The 17,445-nt window shown below is 37.9% G+C and overlaps 1 protein-coding gene across 1 annotated transcript in view; it reads left to right on the plus strand.

Annotated features, from left to right (window-relative positions):
* The window catches only part of LOC117317613, a 31,878-nt gene extending 14,444 nt beyond the window's left edge, over positions 1-17,434 (plus strand). The window contains exons 10-28 of the mRNA XM_033872462.1: positions 361-590; positions 1,982-2,107; positions 3,295-3,453; positions 3,885-4,512; positions 4,848-5,027; positions 5,317-5,534; positions 5,818-5,926; positions 6,350-6,900; positions 7,272-7,488; positions 8,016-8,138; positions 10,257-10,435; positions 10,936-11,098; positions 11,470-11,568; positions 12,432-12,555; positions 13,003-14,122; positions 14,843-15,007; positions 15,287-15,442; positions 15,751-16,374; positions 16,745-17,434. Coding sequence (XP_033728353.1) covers positions 361-590; positions 1,982-2,107; positions 3,295-3,453; positions 3,885-4,512; positions 4,848-5,027; positions 5,317-5,534; positions 5,818-5,926; positions 6,350-6,900; positions 7,272-7,488; positions 8,016-8,138; positions 10,257-10,435; positions 10,936-11,098; positions 11,470-11,568; positions 12,432-12,555; positions 13,003-14,122; positions 14,843-15,007; positions 15,287-15,442; positions 15,751-16,374; positions 16,745-16,993 — 5,420 coding nt within the window. The 3' untranslated portion in view covers positions 16,994-17,434. The remainder of the gene's footprint in view (positions 1-360; positions 591-1,981; positions 2,108-3,294; positions 3,454-3,884; positions 4,513-4,847; positions 5,028-5,316; positions 5,535-5,817; positions 5,927-6,349; positions 6,901-7,271; positions 7,489-8,015; positions 8,139-10,256; positions 10,436-10,935; positions 11,099-11,469; positions 11,569-12,431; positions 12,556-13,002; positions 14,123-14,842; positions 15,008-15,286; positions 15,443-15,750; positions 16,375-16,744) is intronic.
* The last annotated feature ends 11 nt before the right edge of the window (positions 17,435-17,445 follow it).

Below are 17,445 nucleotides of genomic sequence, written 5' to 3' on the forward strand. Positions count from 1 at the left end.
TGTCCTGAACACGGAACTTACATGTAGATGATGGCAGAACAATGCATATTGATACCTTTTCTTCTGATAATAGTTTTTCATCATAATCGTTCAAGATATGTTTTTGACGAAACATATTGTGAAGTTCCATAACCTAAGCCGATGTTCAGTACTTCGCTGTTAAGTCACAATATCCTTATATAACTGGAGACATTTGTTTTTGTTCACTAACAAATATATCTAGCTAATTTCTGAAGCGGTTGTTTTAATCAGATTATACAGATGCAGTGGTATAATTTAGAAACTGAATCGCAACATTTAACTTCGAGTTGAAAGAGGTGTTTGACATTTCAGAGTTTAATATTACGACTATATTTACAGCTAACCGCCCGGTACCGACACCTGACACCGTGACACAACAAACGCTACAATTCTCGGGTGGGCGTGGCTATGTGATATATCACCTCAGTCAATTGGCTACATTCTACCCAAGTATCGTTCAACAGACCACCAACAACGAATCATTTGCTGTCCGCTTCCGAACCCTGAGAAGGGACGGTCTTATCTGGATGGAAAGACGAGACGGGCAGACGCTTTATCTGGCGATGAAAGTAAGACAATTCATTTTCCACAGATTGGATTCATTTAAGTATTTTATATTTCTTTTTTCTTGTTAACTAGTTTGTAAACTGCATTTTTACAGATGTTTTAAATGACGCGCGTCATGTTGAAATACTTGTACAAAAATGCAATTTAACCACCAGTAAACAACAAAATAATTTCTTATATTTACATTTTACAAGTTTTTTTATCAGCTCTACTTAAAAAAGCGTCATCTATTGGCCGTTATACGCTATGACGGAACACCCCGATATTTGATAAAATGAAAAAAAAAAAAGCTGATTTGAATTTGGCCTGTTCACTAGAGGAAGAATACAATGCAGAAAATAGTTCCACAATAACATCATTTTCTTTTTCGTTTCCGTGAAAAAAAATCCTAAAATTTACATTTTCAATTAACATATTGTTTTGCTTTGCATCATAGTTTATCAAAAATAAATTTACAAAATGTTTAAAATTCGAAAACAAGCGTATGAGTGCCGAATGTATTCCTACGCGCCAGACTAAAGTTTACCGCATTGTAATCGTCAATTTCGTTGGTAAAGCCAAACAGAAAGTACACTGGAAATGTAAACATTTTACAGGCGTATGCATTAACTTTGTTGTATCATATTGTATTTGCCGAATATTTACTCACGGAACGTTATCAGATACATTTACAAAGCATTCCATGTGTTGCCAAGGTCTTTTTAAAAAGCATTGTAAGTTAATGTCATAAAATAACATTAAAAAAATAGCAATTCAAACTATTTTCCATGTGCTAGTCCTGAACAAACTATATTTAAAATATGTATTGATCAGAAATCATATATTTTCAAAATAGGCCACCTTTTTGGGTTTTCGGCTAGTACTTTCGGTTTCCTCAAACAGTAAGGTCCCTCGCTTGCTTCCATTCAGACAGACACTATCTATTAATGCTAACCCATGTAATTTGTACGCAATCTAAACTAATCAGTTTGAGCACAGATTGAAAGTTTGACACACAGTCATTAGGACCAATAAATGGTAGGTAAAGAATGTAAAAAAAAAACCAACAACATCAAAACAACAAATACATTCAAGCCAGTATCGACGTACTCGTCCAATATCACACAAACACAGAAGACAAAATACCAACACGCTTATTTATAGTTAAAACAGGTGCCAGGGTTAGCAAAATATCTTTGAAAAGGCCAACAACGTTCTAGTTAATCTTAACTTTAGTATATTCTGACAGAAACAAACACACAACTAGATACAATTTATATCATAACGAAACTATCAAATTAAAAACTTTTCTGTAGACGTCAAACAATTTCTTGAGTGAAATGTATAATACTATAACCACAGATTACTAACCAATTTAAAAACATGTTTTCAGTGAGTGAGATTGTTTTTCCAGGGTGGCAATCTTGTGTTTGGTATAGATAGTGGTACAGGGTCACCACAGCTTTTAAATCTGGGGTCACAACGTAACCTAGCCGACGGTGCCTGGCATAACTTCAAGCTAATGAAAGTTGGACGGAATGTGAGTACGGATAATATGGATTTATATTTAGGCTAATTTGTGTTTCTCTTTAAAAACATGATATCATTTGGATTAGTTTAAACATGGCAGCCGAGGCGCATTTACCCCGATCAATGAAATTGTTTGTGTGATGGTAGTTTAAGATGTCAAAGTTTTGGCTCAAGCTTCTTAAGTAAAGGCAAAAGTCTTTTCTCATTTTGAATCCCAAATTTTGTGTATATTTGTTCGTATTTAGTTAAGTTTTGTCTAGTTATTGATGAAAACTGATGAAACTGTTGTGATAAATATCTAACTCCAAATTATCATAATTATATTAGTAAAGCATCAAAGCGTTCATTTTTCGGTCAGTTTGTTTAAAGCGTTCTGAAATATTGGGAGGAATATAGAAGGGACACATAATTAAACAACTTAAGTTATCGATTTAATAATTGATATTCTACCATGTTTGCTATGTAACGTCAGTTTTGATTGGTTTAAAACCGGGTTTTAGTTTCCAATAACCCACGCTCGTGCCAATAATACACGGTAGTGAGTCACGGCTGTTACAATTTTATATATCTAATATTCACACAGTTTATAAAAGGTTACTATAGCCGAGTGGGCTAATGGGTTAGTCTTTAAATAATTTTTTATCACGATGCGAGTTCGAATCCTACGGAGGCCCTCCCTTTTTATTTATTTTTTTTTTTTTTATCCTTTTTTTTCAAAATCAATGCCATATGATAGATGTTCTTGATCGTAGTACTGTATTGCCTGTATATTTCATCAACAAATAATGCAATACTCCAGAAATAAATTACAACGTTTTCTCTGGGTTTCTTTGCTTTTTCTCTATTAGAAAGAGGTCGGTCTCAGAACTAAACAGTACATGGTAGAATAGAAATAATCAACTTTGACTCGTGTATTGTTGCAGGATATACAGCTCGGACTCGGATATTTTGCAATTTTAATTAATAACTCGTTATTAATTTAATTGCAAAATATCCTCGTCCTCGTTGTATACCTGCAACAATACACGAATCATCGTTAATTATTTCTTAAATAATGGATGATAATGGATAACAATCGATAACAATTGATAACATTGGATAATAATGGATTATTATTAATAATAATGATCCTTACGAGGAATGTGAAACTGCTTAATGGATCTGTTTCGTTTTAACACATTTCCATTTTCTTTTCAGCTGAAGTTCTACATCGACGATAGATTGACAAAAGAAACAATCTACAGGAATACGATCCAGCTGGCATCCACTGGGGAGGTCTTCGTGGGGGGCTCTCCTGATACAGCCTCGTACACCCGTGGTCAAGTGTCCAGTGGCTTCGATGGACAGTTGACAGGGGTAGGTTTATGGTCATAGCATAGATACCTATTAAAGTAGATATGTGAGGAGTGCAGCATCTATACAGTAACCCTTAGCGACCAAGAAACATAAATCACGGAATATTTAAACCTCACTCGTTTCATCAATTATACTGATGTAATCCTTTCTGTTAAATATCCCAGCATAGTATGTCTTGTTTTTATTCCAGCCTTCTTTTGTAAAGAATCTCCCCTCCTCCCTTTTTCTAGCAATATTGGACTTACTAAAATAAACATTCGTAGACTTTATTAAGTGAAATATTCCGTGTAATATTTTATAGAATATCATTATCGGAAAGTCAACGCTCTTCCAGAATCTTGTATGGTCGAGGTCAGAAATGTTAACCTTTCTAACACGGTTTGTTGTAGTGATCTGTAGATACCCGATATAATATTCTTGTTTGTCTTTAGGTGAAATATCAGAAAGGGACTTCAGAAACTTTGATGAACTTGGCATCTAACATAAGAAGGCATAGCTACAGTATAAGTGGCCAAGTAACCGTATCTGATGACCAGGATGGAACATTAGGTCCTAGTGTTTCTACCACTCCTACCCCATCTGGTCAGTCGGTTATGCTGCTTGAACAAGCAACCTTCCGTTCATCCGCCTGGAAGATAGGAAACTATATAGACCTTACCTCTAATGGAGTCCTACAGTTCTCGTTCCGGACGTTTGATCGACGAGGTCTAATCTGGTTCGCAGAGCGACTGAACTCTGACATATTCCTTGGAGTCGAATTATTTGATGGCAAAGTGTACTTGTTTTTCAACTTCGGAAAAGGGAAAAGGCGACGTCAGATATCAACTGGTACGGTCAGCAACGGTCAGGCCAATTTCGTCCGCCTCGCCGTTCTCGATGATGTCCTAATGGCGTCTGTAGGGAGTAATACTGTGAAAGAACGCCTGGACCCTCGCACTCAGACACAGAGGAATTTTAATGGCGGACAGTTCATCAGCGGTCTACCGAGTTATTCCCCCTACATTTGGTCCGGCGAAGGTTTCAATGGCTGTTTGATGCAGCTCGTTGTAACAGCTACAGGTATTTACCTTGGGAAAACGACAAATGACAATCGATTCAGATTTTTGCAGATGAAACCAACATGATATGAAGAAAAAAAGATCAACCATGAATAAAATATGATTTTAATAATATTGTGTTGATTAAGAATAAATCGAAAAGCAATTTTTCATGTCTCAAATCAATAATTAATTTATGAGATTTGAATAAAATTCAATTATTGCAATACATTTAGACATCATGGGCACTGTTTGTATATAAATAATTGATACACATGTATAGTTGTAGTTTGTAATAGTATTCTTACTACATACATACCGTTTTATTGCCTGTATAAATGTTACCCATACTTTTAGTCACCGAATTGTCTGGTATTGCGTCACTTCCGTCCGACGACTCCACCATAAGCGCTGGTTGTGTAACACGTGACCCATGTGGAGGAAATCCATGCAATCGCGGCACATGCTACAGCAATCTTGACGAGTTCGAATGTGATTGTACAGCCACCGGATATACAGGCCTGACGTGTTCCGAACGTAAGTCACCAAAGCATGTTGAATCTAATCAATTTTCAGAGACACTGTGTATAGAAACTCGGCATGTTTTGAACATAAACCCTTTTCTTTTTGTAGAGAAGGTATCAATATGGTTTTAGGAAATATTGATCAAATGTCAATATCAATATCGACCTTGTAAAATAAAGCCTACTTGTAGGTACTTTAGTATCACAATATCATATCTTCAGGCCGACAAAGATGGTTTCAGTATCAGAATGTCTAAACATTCGCTGTTTCTAATTGACGAATTGTCATCAATTTCGTTTAGTTGCAGTAGTCGGTGGCTTTGCGGGAAACCGTGGTGCTATTTACCGTAAACAGGTCTCACAGAAGTCGTATACAAACGACATCGCAGTCCGCTTTAAGACATTGTTCCCACGGGCGATGCTCTTCCAGACCTACTCCAATACTAGTGATGACTATATTAAAGGAGAACTTGTCGATGGCAGTGTTAGAATCACGGTATACAGAGACGGGATCACTGACGTAAGTCACCAAGCCATTGAACTTTGAAGGATTTTTAATTAAATGTTTCGATGACTCGAATATCATTAAAATGATCTGTATATCTTTGAAGTGGGTGATTTTGAGAAAAGTGTTAGTTATCTTTAACTTTTTCAAAGATATCGATAATGTTTCTTCACCTTAAGGATGAAACCAACAGGCAACCATATTTGATAGAGGACTTGAATTTGGATTTACAGTCAAACAAAACGTTACTATACTAGTCTGCATTTATTATAATGTAGATTTATAATATATCCACCAGACTCATTCAACCGGTTCGCACCTGAACGATAACACGTGGCACAATCTGCATGTCCAGCGGCGTGACGAGAGGTTGGAAGTATGGGTGGATCAGAGACCACACATATCCGGTAGGTTGCGCATGCGTGCTCTTTGCTAAAACGGGAAAACGGATTTTCTTTACTATTTTAAACAATGATATCGTGTTCGGGGGGGGGGGGGGGGGGGGGGGGGGGGGGGGGGGGGGGGGATATGCAGTATCCAAAATCACGCTGATTCAGATGAGACTAATTTGATAAATGTGAAACAATCTTAAAAAGTATACTTGAAAATAAAGCTTAGTTTCTAAGTTAAGCTGTAAATTAAATATTCAAAAGGGGAAAAATTCAGTATATAAAAAAAAAAGACTTAAATTCGAAGATGATGAATAAATGACATTTCATTCTGACAACGATCATCAGTTGGGCTGTTACAATGTTATCGGTCGGTAATGACTCATTAAAGAGAAAATGCACCAGTTGTTGTTAAAGCCAGTGATGAATTGTCATTAAAAGGTACTCTCAGTGGAGATGATTTCTACATCGACATCAGTGGAATCCATCTCGGCAGCGGAACCGGAAGTGGAACAGGGATAAACGTTGGTGGACAGTTACCGTCATTCATAGGCTACATGCAGAATGTTTATTTCGATGATATCGACATAATCGGCAGACTCCACAGCGTTCCGAATTCTGGAATCACGTGGTTTAACGCTACTCCTACCGAAGCGTATGACCCACTTTTATATGACCCTGTGACGCTGTCGTCCAGGGCAACATATCTTGAGTTGGGCACACTTCCGGTCTCCACATCTCTCCACATTAAGTTTAAATTCAGAACAGGACAGGAAAACGGGCTCCTTCTTTTCAACGAAGGACGAAATGGGGAGTTCATTGCCCTAGAACTGGTCCAAAGGAATGTTGTATTTGCTTGTAACACAGGGAGAAATAATACGGAAATAGTTTTGAAGAAGTCGGTAAATGATAATCAATGGCATAGCTTTGAGGTGAAGGGAACAATGAGGAATAACCGCCGGCTATATCAGGTCCGAGTAGACGAGAATATGGTGAGTCTTCATTAGTTTATATATGTGATGCTTATAAAAATGTTTGGGGGGAAAATAACTTTTCATTTGTGATCATCACGGACGAAAAAATATATTGAGTATATTGAAGGGTTCAAGGAATGCATGCAATTTAATGTTAAAGAAAGCTTTCAAAATTAGTTTTGAAATCAGTCGTTAAGCGTTGCGTTGGTCGAAATATCAATAATGACAATAATAATCGAATAGCAATGAAATAACGTTATATGCAATTATGCCGTGTGATCTTCTAATGGTATCTTTGGTAGAGGTAGCACTAGCATTCATCATCATTTCAGCGCTTCCGTTTTCTGATGAAGTGGACGATTTGACACATATTTTTTCTTTCTATTTAGCATTCGATACTGATAATGACCGAGTTGGAACCAACTCGCCCCCTCTTCCTTGGAGGACTCCCACTAAACATGTTTGTCACCAATACTATTGTCAAGAGCGTTCTGCGATCTGACAGCGGCTTCATAGGTTGTCTGGCATCGGTATATATCAACACTGGGAAGCCAACTCTCGACATGTACGCTAGGGACAAATCCGTTATTCTCGGCAGTTGCAAAGGTAAGCGAAGTTATCGAAACCTGGTTTACACTGTTGGTATATCTAGCGATTTGTTTAGGCCAAGGTAAAATATCTACAAGGATAGAATTAGGCGAAATGTCGTCGAATTTATATTCCAAATATGAATGATCGCAAAGGTAACACAACATTTTATCAGAAAGATTTTTGATGAGTCAAGAAAGCGAACAAAAAGCTCCCGACTCTGGTTTTTGTATGACTATCTGTTGTGATGTAGAACTGCTTCGTTTTAACAAAATGTTTAGCCTACAAACGGATAGAGTTGTTGTTTGCTATTACTTGAGGATAGCGAGACCGTCAATAAGAAACAATTAATTTGTTTATGCATTAAGCGTCTAAATAATTGCCTGAAGACTATCAAGCATGACTGTACCACTTTTATTCCATTTTGAATCCACATTGTTATTCAACCATTCTTAATAACTTGTTTGATACTTCTTCACATTATTTTTGATAATCTATTAATTTTTTTTTACACCATTTCACATGTAAACATTGTTTATCGACAGAAATCACCGGGTTCTGTCCCCCTGTGGACCCCTGTCAACATGGCGGCGCGTGTCGTATAGGAGTGACCCGTTACCAGTGTGACTGTGACGAAACCGGCTACTCAGGCCCACACTGTGGTTTATGTATGTCAATTATTTATTCATTTATCTATTTATTTACCTGTTTATTTATTTGTTCTTTTTTTATTCTTTTTTATTCTTGTTCTTCTTCTAGGAAATGTCTAGAAACACATTTGATATTGGTATCAGGATTTTTTTTTTTTTTTTTTTTTTATGTTTTCTATGAAATATCTAGAAACATCAAGACATTGATAACATTTAATATTGGTTTCCGGAAGATTTTTGTTTCTCTCATATCTCGCCATGTTGGATAGAGTTTGCCCATGTAAGATAGCTATGTAAGATAAATCTATCTTACATAGCATTTCACGCGCGCGGATTAATCTGCGTTCAAGGGGGACAACTCTCACAACGTCGTCTGCTTGTGTTCACATCCGACAGTCCTTTTCGTCGGTGTCGGTTTTGAAACGTTGGACTTAACTATAAAAATACATACATTCTTAGATAAATATATATCATATCAGCAGTAAATCAATAGGGCTACACGGTTAAACGATTAGACATTTCATCTGAGCGAACATATAACTCCGTTACTGTAACAAACAGTTAGACTACGCCTACAGGCCTGTTGTAACAGTTACAGTACAATACAGACTTGCCTACCCGACAGAATTGTCATTTGTCATTAAAAACATGTAAACACACACAATCACCTGGCAATGACAGGAAGTAAAATAAAAGCCATACATAAAAAAATATAAAAAAAGAAAATGTCAAACGTCACAACCTATGAAATGATTCCGTTTGCGTCAGCAGGGGGCCCTGGAATTTGTTTACTCTACTGTACTGTACTGTCAGTAACTGTTAGGCCTACTCAGTAACCTGTGTATTTGGAAGTTGGGAATTGGCTCTTAAATGAACGAACATTCGGTAAAAATGACACCCCTCGATGTTCATATAAAAATATTTATTTTGATTGTAACTCGGAGTCTATATTTGTGTAGAGTAACCATGAAACTAACTGCCATCCTAGCCTTTCAATCTGATCATCGTTAGCCTATCGACTGACCTACCTTCGTCATTCCATCAAGACAACCGGTTAAACACATATAATCCTATGTCACAGAAAAGATCGAATACTCGTATAGAGTCACTGTTCGCTGGTTCACACACGAAGTTGCCAAAATCACAGTGAATTTAAAATTACCAGCCACGAAACATCGCCGCGTCATGGCGATCGAGATCGACATCACTCTCAATATCCTTGAACTATGAATGGAATTCCAATGACAGTCGTGACGTCATGCAGTGACGTAGTATTTTATATAAAAAAATTTGACTTGACATTTAAAAGTACAGTGTGTTCTGTGAAATGATTAAATATGTCGAGGTGCAAATCAAATTATATGTGAAGTTGGAAAACTCATTTCAGCGTTGGCTTTCAGTATTGTTGATAGAACTTCTTTTTCTCGGATATTGACAATTTGATCACGGCCACGTAAAAGTCGGTCAAGTTACGGTAATTTTTATCGGCGAATAGTTCATTCGTTCATCACTTAACCACAAAATGAATGAAATTTGTGTTCAAACATAGTTTGGCAAAATAGGGTATGATCTTTCAGAATATCACAAGTATATTTAGTAAAAACGTCAAATAAAGAAATTAAAAAATTGAAGAAAATGGATGGCTGAGGGACACTTTCGCCAGAAATTCGGTAATGATATGAGAGAAAAAGACTCTTTCATTATGTGTGTATGTAGGATAGGGATATTCCACCCTCGGGATCACAAAATGTGGTAAAACCCTCGGCAAGCCTCGGGTTTCACCACATTTTGTGACCCCTCGGGTGGAATATCCCTATCCTACATATACACATATGAAAGAGTCTTATATTCTTTTTCTTTTTTCTTTTCTTTTTCTTTTTTCTTTTTTTCTATGAAATATCTAGAAACATCAAGACATTGATAACATTTAATATTGGTATCAAGAAGATTTTTGTTTCTTTTTCTTTTTTCTTTTTTCTCTAGTAAATATCTAGAAACATCAAGACATTGATAACATTTAATGTTGGTATCAGGAAGATTAGAAACTTAAACCATTGAATTTAAGATATGAGGAGGGAATGCAATCATAGGTAGTAGATGATAAGTAGATGAAAGAGGGTTTTATTTCTGCTGTAGATCCGCCTGGAATTTACTTCGGGGAGCGAGAACAGCCTGGCGTGATATCTTACACATTAAAACAAAGTGTAACCTCGACACAGGATTCCATTGTGTTTGGCTTCATGACAAAGCGAGCAGATGGCACTCTGGTGAGACTGGAGAGTTCCTCGGGGAGGGAATACATCGTAATACGTATGGTGAGTTATCCGACCAGAGCAATTGGAATTATATATACAGTGCAACTTCCGAAAACCGAACCTTCTAAAAACCGAACACCTCTGAATACCGAACGAATTGTCATTGTACGGAATTGGTCCTTCTTTATTATAGTATTAAAAAACTTCCAAATACCGATCCCTCTGAATTCCGAACACCGGACTGATTTTGTGTCCGGTTCCTGTTAAAATATACCAAAAATTACTATATATAAAATGTATATAGATATATGTTGAATTTGGAACTTTGAGTATGTTATATGAAATTAATTAATCGTTCTTATTTGAAAAAACAACTCGAAATGGCTTTATACAGAAAACATAGCGAACAAAATGATAACCCCTTCTGATTTTTGTTCACATTACACTCAAGTTAATTAACTGTTGATAAATTCCGGGAACGTGATGAATGACAAACCTAAATGCAGCTAAACCTATATACAGGGCATAAAGTCATAGATATTGGTGTCTGTATATTGCAGGCTGGTGGTAATTTGGTAGCTGATTATAATACTGGGACAGGGGTGAAAACGCTTACGTTGGAGGACAAGAGGCTGAACGATGGGAAGTACCACGTGGTACACTTCTACAGGGACGAATCGGGAGCCCGTCTCACGGTCGACGGCGTCATCACCACAATTGACGGTAGGCTTAGCGCTGACTTAAATACATAGAGTTTGGAATGGAGTGTGCTTATACTTACAGTATCATTGTAACCTGTGGTTGTCGTCAACGTGAAGCGTAAACATACTCATGCCTTCTTTGATTCACGCGGTGTATTTTACAAAGATACATCGATGAATTTGGTTGGTTTAGATGTCGAGATTATTCACTTTTAGTCTGAATTGTTACCATTATCTAGGACTTTCATAAACTAGCACATGTACTAATATCACTTAGCATAGTAATTCTTCGTCAGTCAAATCGTTGGACAATAGACACACTATAAAGATCTCTCCAGCATCTCGTCATGTTTACTTATATATTAATAATACTACCGACTTCTCGTTTGAAAGGTTCCGCGTCCTCCTTTGATAACTTGAAGTATGTTTTCCTTGGCGGCAGACCATCCTCAGATGGAGGGATAAGTAATGAGTTTTATGGCCTTATGGGAGGTGAGTCCTTGCATGATAATTTCGCAATTTTGACTGAAAAAGTTCCCATTGCCGTTTACCTATAACTGTATCTCCATAACGACGTAAGGAAAGATGCTGAAACCAGATTGTTCATACCTTCTGCTTACAGACAAAGTATTCCCGCCAATGCATTCTCTTATTAAAGCTGTGCACCTTTACGTGTTTTTCGATCTTTTATCGAAGTTATGTCCCTTGACAAGACTGTTATGCGTTCAGATTTTCGGTCATGCGTAACATAATACTGTTGTGCCTCCTAACATGATTTTTTTTTATTTTGACACCTATAAGAGAACTTATGGCCATTTATTGACTTTTTCCGGATATGAATTTGATCATCATTTATGTGCATTTGTCGGTATTTCATTGTGATCAGTCCAGTTTGAAAACAAAATCGGTAGGATAGTGTACATTGTGTTCCTACTTTTAAAGTATATTGGAAAATCTGAAAACTGCTTAATTCTTATGTAAAGGCTTGTGTATTCTGTACAAACTTAAAACCCAAAATGTATGCTGTCTATTCATTAGATTTTGATTTTATGCTGAGGTTTGAAAAGTAACTAAAAATACTTTAGCTTTGTAATTATTTCTTATCCAAGTTATGTCTTTGATACTGAGAACAGACCCCAACGAGTCGGTGGCAATAATTGAAATACTATTTGTTGTCAGTAACTTTCGGATGTCACTCGCTAATCCTTTGTGGCAAAAATTTGACGGAATACTAAGACTCCTTTTCCGGGGCACTACGTTGTGGTTAAAGGATGGCACTTTGGATAGCCTTATGCAACATTAATTTGTGAGATATGTAAACATTTAGTTCCACAATTAATCTCTTTTTTTTTCAGGTTTTTACTATAATCGGATGGGATTGATTGATCAATATCTCGCCTCGAACAACACTGTGGGCTTTACAGTGACGGGAGATATAAGTTCCATTCGGGACCACCATTACGAGCTCGTACCACCAGGGTAAGCGAAGTTCCAAATTACGTGTTAGTACGACCAAGGTAAATCGTTATTTAAGATAGTAGCGTTCTGGTTTAACCAAGGTTAAAAATCTTAACTATAATTACTTACTGGTACCACATGAACCAAGGTAAAAGGTCCTTAGCAACGACAATGTTCTGTATAGCCAATGTTATAAGCCTTCAACTATCATTACATACTGATACAACCAAGGTAAAAGGACTTCAAATACCATTACTAAGTAGCATTACCTTCTGCGATACTTAGATTAATGTCATTGGCGATCCTTCCGTTCTAATATTATCCGAGATAAAAAAAAAAATTCGAGACATTGTCATGGGCAGATGTCCGTTTTCTTCATTTTAAATAATTGTTGTCTGGTGATATTTTCAAAAGGTTGTGTTTACATTTTCATGACTTTAATACTACAAAATCCTGGTATGCTTTCAGTGGCAATGGTGGATATATATACATCCCGTCCGACATTGGAGGTGGTGGTGTGGTGGGTAGATCATATCCCGGAGGTAAGGAAATCAACATTGGAGATGGTGTGCTTCCAAGTATGGATGGCGGAGGCGCGCTACTTCCGGAAACCTTACCGATTACTGCTGAAAATTTTGTTGGAGCACCTGTGTCCATCCCAATAGTTATGACCAAGGCAGGACCCAGGGCGGGTGCGCTGATTGGCACAATACTAGGAACATTGGCATTTGCAGCAAGTATGCTTTGGGCTTTATGGCAATGTAAACCGGGTATCTTACCCTGTTGTGGAAATGGCGGATACTTTGATCTTGCTAAGATTGGATTCGACGGAGGGAACGTGGCGACTGGCGGAGGTGCTGGAGGTGGAGGTGGAGGGGCTAGTGCGAGTATCTCAGGTGCAAAAGTGGCCGGTGATGGTATTACCGGTGGTGTATCAACAGTGGAAACCGCTCAACAACAGATGTCAAGTCTTTTCATGGCGAAGTCAATTAGTGGATGTGCCGAAGAGGATGGATATGCAGCTTCCAGCGATGGCGCAAAAGTTACCATTGTTAACAATGATGCAAATCAGAATGCAGGAGGTTCCGCATATTACTCAGCCTCTGGTGATTCAAAATACACAGTGTCTGGCGGCCAGTCTTTACATAGCTCCGCGTGCCAGTCAACGGAAAACTCTACCATGAAGAGTTCCAAAGTGTTCTACTCTTCCACATCTGGCGTAACTGTCGTAAATGATAGATATCAACAAGAAGCTTCTAATTTTAATGAAGAATCTACTTGGGATACCAGCACGATGAGATCGACAACTTGCCTGATTGATTCGGGAACAATGAAGTCAACGACATCATTGGTAGACACTGGTGAGTCTTCGTCTTTTTCACACTCCGTGTCGGCTACAAACATAAATTCCAACTCGATCGGTGGCGGTGGGGGAGCTTTCCTTAGTAGCAGCAGCACAGAAGGTCTTGTTGACTCTGCAAATGCCGACTATGACTTCCCAATGGGATACAACGAGACATGTTCAAACTACATATCAAGTAACACCTCAAAACAGGAAGGGTTTACTTCTACTATCAATACGTATCAGGTATGTATTGGTTTTTATTATATTAATGTATAACCTTGATAACCTTTCTTGTATGTACAAACGAAATCCTTTTTAATTGACGTGATTGCCGGTTCTTGGCTACAATTGAATCAGAAAAGATAGACTATCGAATTCCATTATGTTCGCCTTCCCATTAGCCAATAGGATAAACAGAGACAAAAACAGACATACATTTCAGTAGCGACAGAGGCACCGATTGGTTGATTTTTTTCCACAAGCATTGCCAGGGTTACAATATAGACATTTTATCAATATATCATATTCTCACATTTTGCCAGCTAACACAATTTAAAAAATAAGAAAAAATGCGTTATCGGTTGATTCCATCAAATGAAAGTTCACTCCCCAAAACACTTAGATATGATATTACAATAAAAGAAATACAAAATTCCGTGTTCTGCTACCCGTGTCACCTGGATGACGAGGCCCGGTAACTCCCCACGGTATACACGTTTTTTTAACCTTCCGCAAGTGCAAATTCAAACATCGACATCCATTGGAGTAAATAAAACAAGGAAAAAATAATCTTATCTCAGCTGCCCGTCAAATAGTAAACAAGATGAGTAAGAAATATTTCAGTTAGATGTGAGGATATTTTATAAGTAAATTAAGAAGTGTAGTAGTGGAGCCAAGTTTATCGAAACATTTTAAAATCTATCTATGTGTGATGCAGCTATAAATGACTGTTATACTGTTCAGGTTGGAACTGGAAGCCAGCTCGGACAGGTGTCTTACTCGCCCCTAGCAGTAACACCTGGGGCGGCCGGGGAAGAGGTGAGAGTCGACTGTTGTTTCGTGACTGCCGATGGCTCCTGTGTCGTTACGGGGTCTTCTTCTGGCCCCCCTCAGGTCTGGAATATGCAGGTAGGGAACGCCGCGACATAATATGTTTGATATGATTTGGTATTTACAAAACATCTAATGTATACATAGTATATATGTAATTACAAAACACACGATCCGAGTGTTAGAGATGAGAATTAAGATTTTTCGTCATTGTACTACGTTATATACACAATTGATGTTCTCGGTTGACCAGGTGGAGATTTATCATGACATTTTCTTACATAGGAGGAGAGAACTCTTTATAGTTTAAATTTAGTGTACAATTACCACACGTTTATGTTGTATCTGCATGCGCAGACTGGAGAACTGTTGAGGATAATGAAAGGAGATACAGCAGGATCATCCAATCTAAATCTGGCTTGTTACGACAGCCTCCTCGTGGGGACCGTCCAAGCTGACCTAGATGTCAATGCTTTCTCGATAGGAAAGGGTGTCACTCATAAAAATCTTCAGGTAAGCTTATTGTTACGTGATGAAATTAGCATTTAATTTTCGAAAAATTACTTAACTATACTTATGTAATATATATATAAGTTTGTTTCTCTTTCTTTGGAATCATTTTTCCGGATGAATGTTTAGATCAAATTTCGGTTTTACAAAGGTCTTTAATACGAAAAGACTAGACGACTGTGGTAATGCATGGTAATGTCATTAAATTTTGTCATGGCAATCAAACATTAAACGTGTATGTATAATATAGAATTACCTTGGTACTGTCGATAGTTTTGCATACGTTATACATTAATTATGATGTATTACAGTTATGGAACTTTGTGACAGGAAGACCTTTGGAAATGTGTCCTTCCGACACTTGCTCAGCTATATGTTTGACGGATAACAAGGAATCCGTCGTTTTTGCAAAATCGGACAAATTCGGAAACGGAACCACCATAACCGTGTGGGACCTGATGGGGAACCAGAAACAGAAAGAGGTCAGATACGACGCCCCGGTCGGCAATAACGATTACGTCAACTTCCTGGCTCTGTCCAATAATGATAAATATTGTGTGGCTGGATTCACAAACACTTTCGACAATCAGATGGAGTATCTTACGTTCGACATGTCGACGGCAAGTGGTATGATTCAAAACCCTAATATCCTCAAACTTGACGCCTTTTCGGATTGTACCGTTCTGTTACTACGCGACGAGGCGTTGACTGGTCTACGAGATGGCAGTCTCAGGATTTGGAGCTTGCGCACTGGACAAACACGTCGCAATCTTTTGGCAGGTTCGGAATCACATGGCCACGCCAATGCAGTGACTGCGCTTGCGCTCTCACAGGACCAAAAGTTCTTGGTTTCCGCGTCAGCAGATAAGACACTGAAGATTTGGGATATGGATAGAGAGCAGCTGACCAGAACGTTGACTGGACACACAGATGAGGTAAACATTTAAACTTTATTATATTCTTAATACTGGCCAAATCGGCTATTTCTGTCGCGGAGATAACAATGGATCACCAGGATGCCAATGGCAGAAACTGTCGTAATGTTATATATGGGCTAGAAGGACAGTGTCACATTTCCCTAACAATGAGTTAACTGGAGATGCTGCAATGCTCCTCCTAGCTGCGATAGCGTAGTTTTCAATGAGAGACGTTTTATGTATTATCTCGGTAATCTCGGTCGAAATGAAGGAGACAGGGTAAGGTTATATGTTATATACTCCTCATGTGACTAGCAGAACGAAAATCAAATAGTACAGATATATTTTATAACGTATTAAGTATGTAAGTGTTATTTTTTCGCCTTAGGTTTGGTGCACGGCGATCTCGCAAGATGGCGAAATTGTCGTTTCCGGGTCCCGTGATGGATCGATTAGACTTTGGCGGCTTGAAGACGGAAGTGAGATATGCGCATTTTCAACCGGAATCGACGTGTTTTACGTCACAATGAGCCATGACCGTGGTACCATCGTTGCCCTTGGTGACAAATACAGCGCACGGAAACTGATAATGCTTCAGGTCGTCCACACCAAAATTAGAAAGGCGGTGGTGTCATAAAGTGGTGACGTCATCATCACCTTGAGACTACATATAATTTATATCGAATTTTACTTTTAACATAAAACACTTAAAATTAGATATATTAATCAAATATTCAAGAGAAACATATAGTTAATGAGGAGATTGGTTTTGAATTGTTTTGTATCGCTTGAGAAACACACAGTTATTGAGGAGAATGTTTTTATATTGTTTTGTATCGCTGGTAAACGTAGCAATGTTTTATCATATACCAGTTGTTTATTGATGTTGACGTTCCATGCACGTAAGTTACCAAAGTTTCGATGTGGAGACAGAAAAGTCTGTTCCGGTTATAGTCCGTGCCGTATCATTCCAGAAAATGATAAAAATCATCAAATATGACTTTTATGTGATGTATGCTTCACTCTATCGCTTCTCAATAAAACTTGTTACCTTATCAATAAACCTGTTTACACTGCTGACCAGGCGCT

The sequence above is a fragment of the Pecten maximus genome, chromosome 19, assembly GCF_902652985.1.
Source record: "Pecten maximus chromosome 19, xPecMax1.1, whole genome shotgun sequence".
Classification (NCBI taxonomy): Eukaryota; Metazoa; Mollusca; class Bivalvia; order Pectinida; family Pectinidae; genus Pecten; species Pecten maximus.